Source organism: Dendroctonus ponderosae, unplaced genomic scaffold (genome assembly GCF_020466585.1).
Source record: "Dendroctonus ponderosae isolate FM_Combo_2020 unplaced genomic scaffold, Dpon_F_20191213v2 Dpon_F_20191213_5, whole genome shotgun sequence".
NCBI lineage: Eukaryota > Metazoa > Arthropoda > Insecta > Coleoptera > Curculionidae > Dendroctonus > Dendroctonus ponderosae.
The window spans coordinates 14,793,037-14,798,692 of NW_026018715.1; the positions used below are offsets into that span (position 1 = coordinate 14,793,037).

The 5,656-nt window shown below is 40.6% G+C and overlaps 2 protein-coding genes across 3 annotated transcripts in view; both read left to right on the plus strand.

Annotated features, from left to right (window-relative positions):
• LOC109542086 (equilibrative nucleoside transporter 1) overlaps positions 1–5,656 on the plus strand; it is a 42,772-nt gene that overhangs the window by 34,896 nt on the left and 2,220 nt on the right. For both annotated transcript variants that reach the window (XM_019911144.2, XM_019911143.2), the window contains exons 3-9: positions 959–1,197; positions 1,256–1,395; positions 1,449–1,594; positions 3,887–4,119; positions 4,174–4,351; positions 4,405–4,529; positions 4,589–4,791. In XM_019911144.2, coding sequence (XP_019766703.2) covers positions 959–1,197; positions 1,256–1,395; positions 1,449–1,594; positions 3,887–4,119; positions 4,174–4,351; positions 4,405–4,529; positions 4,589–4,791 — 1,264 coding nt within the window. The remainder of the gene's footprint in view (positions 1–958; positions 1,198–1,255; positions 1,396–1,448; positions 1,595–3,886; positions 4,120–4,173; positions 4,352–4,404; positions 4,530–4,588; positions 4,792–5,656) is intronic.
• The window catches only part of LOC109542048 (transcription factor cwo), a 51,606-nt gene that overhangs the window by 6,404 nt on the left and 39,546 nt on the right, over positions 1–5,656 (plus strand). The gene's annotated exons all lie outside the window — the stretch shown is intronic.

Consider the following 5,656-nt stretch of genomic DNA (forward strand, 5'->3'; position numbering starts at 1 on the left):
ATTTTTCACAGTCTATAGAGGAGAGATGAATCTAAAGACTCTCAATGTTTCACATAAATGGCATCAAACGCTGAATTGTGCGGCCTTTTGCAAATATTGGTTGAAAATTGAGCGTTTCAACGCAAGTGCAGTCTCTTCAAAAAAAACTTCTAACTTTCAGCTGAGAGCAAGTACAAACTTGAATTTTTCACAGTCTATAGAGGAGAGATGAATCTAAAGACTCTCAATGTTTTACATAAATGGCATCAAACGCTGAATTGTGCGGCCTTTTGCAAATATTGGTTGAAAATTGAGCGTTTCAACGCAAGTGCAGTCTCTTCAAAAAAAACTTCTAACTTTCAGCTGAGAGCAAGTACAAACTTGAATTTTTCACAGTCTATAAAGGAGAGATGAATCTAAAGACTCTCAGTGTTTCACATAAATGGCATAAAACGCTGAATTTTGCGCCATTTGAAAATATTGGTTGAAATATGAGCGTTTTAACGCAACTGCAGACACTTCAAAACAAGTTTCAGCTGGGAGCAAAAACACTTTAGTGGAAAGGCTCTTAATATTGCAATTAATTGTTGGGAAATATACTGAATGTAATCGAGATGCAAAAGATTCAAAGACTGGAATTTTCATATGCAAATTGGAATGCATTGATTCAATGCAATTTTGCATTGAAGGAAAAAATGCGCTTGATATTCTTTGCCCCTGACATGACCTCTGAAGATATCGGTCCTTAAAGCTGACGAAACGTCCCGCAAAATTGCACTTGTCCTAAAAAAGCCCAATCTATTGGGGAAATGAGTACATGAAACTGCATTAAAGTAGAACAAGTTCGGCGTGTTCATCCTGTTGCATGAAGAAGATTTTAGGTGGAAAGGCAGTGATTGACCTGCTGCGATCGATCATCGGAATGATGGGCCGATGGCAGACAGGTAAAGGGCAATTAATTGAATTCTCGTTTGTTTAGTTGTTGGCGGAGAGGAGAGCCATGAAAGGACGCATCTTCAGAAGCCAGTTAAACTGCAGCCGTCTTGGGAAGGGAACGATTTATCGGAGGCCGAGCTCAATTTCAACAATCTCACAATGGATAACGCCAGCCTACAGATCCACACCCCACGAGACAAATACTCCTTCGTCTATATCATATTTTTGATACATGGTATCGCCACTTTGTTGCCTTGGAATATGTTCATCAATGCCATTTCGGTGAGTTTCACCTCGCGGAAAACCGATCAATTCCCCACTGAAACTCGCCTTGTTTCAGTATTTTATTGTGTACAAACTGGGCAAGGACTCTATTGGCTTCAACTTCCCCTATGTAGCGAATTTTATGCAAATTTTGACGTTTTGTTCACAAGTTCCTAATGTTATTTTTAACTGGTTCAACATTTTCGTGCCTATCAAGTAAGTCGCCCTTTTGCCCGCCCATTCAACCCTAATGTGTTTTTCCATTCCAGAGGTGATTTGACTCTCAGAATCATGTGGAGCATAGTAATAAACATCATGATCTTTATAATAACCATAGCCTTGGCTATGGTCGATACCAGCATGTGGCCTTATTCGTTCTTCTTTATCACTATGATTACTGTGGTTTTTTTAAACAGTAAGTATTAGGTATTAGCTGATAATTGAGGCAAAATTTTGGAGCCTGGAAAAGGCGTAAAAGTCGCGTTCACTGGGTGAAAAATCGGGCATTTGGGCAGGCCGAGCCGAAGTCCCGATCCAAACCCATCCTTCATTGGACGTAGATTTAACCAATCGCCCCAGAACTGCCACTGAAATGTTGCACAATTATGCATTAGATTTTAGTAGCAAACTGATTCATAAACAAAATTTATGGAAAAATGCAGTCTGTTTACTACTAAAATGTAATGCGCGCTTTATATGTATTATTCGATGTGGCGTTGAAATGGGTTTCTTCGAAGCGTTTTGTTTCTCTTCAAATAAAAATGTGGATATCGTTTATTTCGTATAACGTTTCGGCGAGACAACAGCGCCATCATCAGATTTAAAATTCAACACAAACCCATAATTGGGAAACATTAGATTCTTTTGCTGAGACGCCAAGTGGAAGAACCGAGGCAATTTTGTCCGTTTCTGTAAATAAAGGGGTTTTTCCAATCAAACTGGCTACTCAACCTTGTTGGGCATGTGGAGGTAAACTCCCTTCTTGCAAGGGAGGATTCAGGGGGAAAATGAAAAATGTCCGAGAAATGAGCAAAAATGGGACGGAAAACATGAAATTTTGGCATAATCTTGCACCTAAGTGTGTGATATTCAAATTTGGCTTTCTGAGTCAAAACTATTCGAATCTGCTCACTCACGTTGTTCCGATTGAATCGACTTTTCAATTCTCTATCCAACGATGCCAAAACAAATTCTGTGGCTCGAATGGTTCTTGAGAAATTTCGAAAAAAGCAGCATCATGTTCAAGTGGATTTTGCAACTCAATAAAAAACCAAGCAAATCTGAAACTTCTTGAATTCACGCCTTTTTTGAGAAAACTGCCAACATTTCCCCATCCATGGTTCACTTTCTAAAAAGGCCATTTATTTATCTCTAGAATGATGTACAAATGAGCGTTCATGCTCATTTTGTCTCCGAGATATGAGCAAAAACGAGACGGAAAACAAAATTTTGGCATGATCTTGCACCTAAGTGTCTGATATTCAAATTTCGCTTTCTGGGCCAAAACTACTCGAGTTTCCTCACTCACGTTGTTACGACGAATCGAGTTTTTAATTCTCTATCCAACGATGCCAAAACGGATTCTGTGGCTCAAATGGTTCTTGAGAAACCTCGAAAAAAGCAGCGTCATGTTCAACTGGATTTTGCAAACAAAAAAAAAACCACGCAAATCTAAAACTTCTTGAATTCAAGCATTTTTTGAGAAAACTGCCAACATTCCCTTATCGATGGTGCATTTTCTAAAAAGGCCATTTATTTCTGCCTAGAATGATGTACAAATGAGCGTTCTTGCTCATTTTGCCTCCGAAAAAACATGAAACATGAAATTTTGGCAAATTCACGGATTTTTAAGTCCTCGGCCATAGAAATTTGGTGCTGACGTTTCTCTCGCACGCCTGGCAGGCATCCTCAGAGCCCAGTCCACATTCAAGGAAGCAAACTATTTGACTCGAACGAATTAACATAAAACTATTTTCCTATTCTGGAACTTGGCTGGCATCGGTAGTCTCACTCGCACACATTGGAGTCTAAGAGAGAGGCAAGATTTCTATGGGGCGCTACGTTCCAACTTGATACCTTCACCGCTTTAATTCTGCACGTTCAAAAAATGTTGGAGATTTCATTGTAAAATATCTCAAAATCGGCTTGAAGCAAGTACAAATTTTTAATTATCTGAGTTCCCATTATGAGCGCAGCTCATGCAGAGTAAGTGTCGCAAAATGTGTCACTGAAAAGCCTATCAAGGTATAAAAGCGCATGTTGTGGCCTTTGAAGGAGCCTTTCTTCCGGTACTCATGCCCCAAAATTTAGTTCAACGGCTCTTTCGATTGAATTTCTACAAATTTTTAATCATCAGAGTGCGTATTAAATGGGGCTTAAATGTTTAGCTTCAAAGTGAGTTTCAAATATAAATTCCCAAGAAACCGATTGAGATACAAAAGCGCGTGTTGCAGCATTGAAAAGAGTGCCGTTTCCTTTACTAACGCGACAAAACCCAGTGCAATCGTGCATTTTCCTGAAAGATTACAATTTTTTAATCACCAGAGTGTCTGTTAAGAGCGAGTTTCAAAAATAAATTTTCAAAAACCAACCATACACAGGAAAATTATGAGTTAGTGTTGAATTGTAAATCTGATGATGGCGCTGTTGAATCGCCGAAACGTTGTATGAAATAAACGATATCCACACTTGGCTAATGTATTTTTAGTGGCGAATGGAGTGTACCAAAACACCGTATATGGAATGGCAGCTAAACTGCCCCCAAAGTACACTGGGGCTGTGATATTGGGAAACAACATTTGCGGCACATTTACCACTGCGGTCTGCATAGTCTCAGAATATGTGTCGACCAGTAAGCGAATGGCTGCAATTTGGTACTTTATCACTGCGCTTTTCGTGCTGTTGATCGGCTTCGATACCTACTTTGCGCTTCCGCTTAATGTGAGTGATTTTCCCAGGTCCCCAACTTGTCTAGTCACCATTGAAACTGTTTAGAGATTCTATCGGCATTACGATATCAAAGATAAGAAGCAGCAGGGACTGCGGAAAACTGACGCCGACGCTCCTGAAAAAGTGCCCTACTTGAAGATCATCAAGAAGGCTTGGCCGCAACTGTACAACGTTTTTATAATATTCTTTGTAACTCTTGCAGTCTACCCGTCTATTCATTCAGGTAAGGGAGCAGCAGCCTAACGGCTTGATCTTCACCGCTGTTCGTTGCTTCAGATATCAAAGTGAGCAGCAGCCAGTTCTTCATCCAGGACAAGTTTTTGTACACACAAATCCTGTGTTTCCTCACGTTCAACGTGTTTGCGATGATCGGCAGTATTCTTCCGAATTTATTCGTTTGGGTGAGTTCGGAGGACTTTTCACAGCAACGCGAGTTTCACTCAAACCGCCTTTATTGCAGCCCTCAAAAAAATACCTATGGATCATTTCAACGCTCCGGCTGCTGTACATACCGTTCTACTTGTTTTGCAATTATCAGCCGCAGATGCAGACCAGGATTTTGCCGGTTTTAATCACAAACGACTATGTTTACTGGGTGGTTGCAGCCACGATGGCAATCACTAGTGGCTATTTCAGCTCCATTGCCATGATGTATACTCCTAGGTAAGCCCTATTGAAAATGCACCTTTAGAAGACACTTGACTCTAAAGGTCCCTCTGCCCTTAAAAAAATCGCACCTTCCAAACCGAAACGAGTGGCAAGTTGAAAGTTTCACCATCTTTAGAAGACACTTGACTCTAAAGATGCGGAAAGTTTCATCCAAATCGCCCCCAATGCTGAGCTATGCGAGCTTTTTAAATGTTGGGCTCAAAATTGATGTTTCCCTAGAACTACCCTCCGTCCTTTAAAAAATCGCGCCGTCCAAACCGAAACGAGTAACAAGCTGAAAGTTTCACCATCTTTAGAACACACTTGACTCTAAAGATGCGGAAAGTTTCATCCAAATCGCCCCCAATGCTGAGCTGGGCGAGCTTTTTAAAGGTTGTGCTCAAAATTGATGTTTCCCTAGAACTACCCTCTGCCATTTAAAAAAATCGCGCCGTCCAAACCAAAGCGAGTAACAAGTTGAAAGTTTCACCATCTTTAGAAGACACTTGACTCTAAAGATGCGGGAAGTTTCATCCAAATCGCCCCCCCTGGTGAGCTATGCGGACTTTTTCAATCTTGGGCTCAAAATTTATGCATCCATAGAACTACCCTCTGCCCTTTAAAAAATCGCATCGTCCAAACCAAAACGAGTAGCAAGTTGAAAGTTTCACCATCTTTAGAACACACTTGACTCTAAAGATGCGGAAAGTTTCATCCAAATTGCCAGCAATGCTGAGCTATGCGAGCTTTTTCAATGTTGGGCTCAAAATTGATGTTTCCGTAGAACTACCCTCTGCCCTTTAAAAAATCGCGCCGTCCAAACCAAAACGAGTAACAAGTTGAAAGTTTCACCATCTTTAGAACACACTTGACTCTAAAG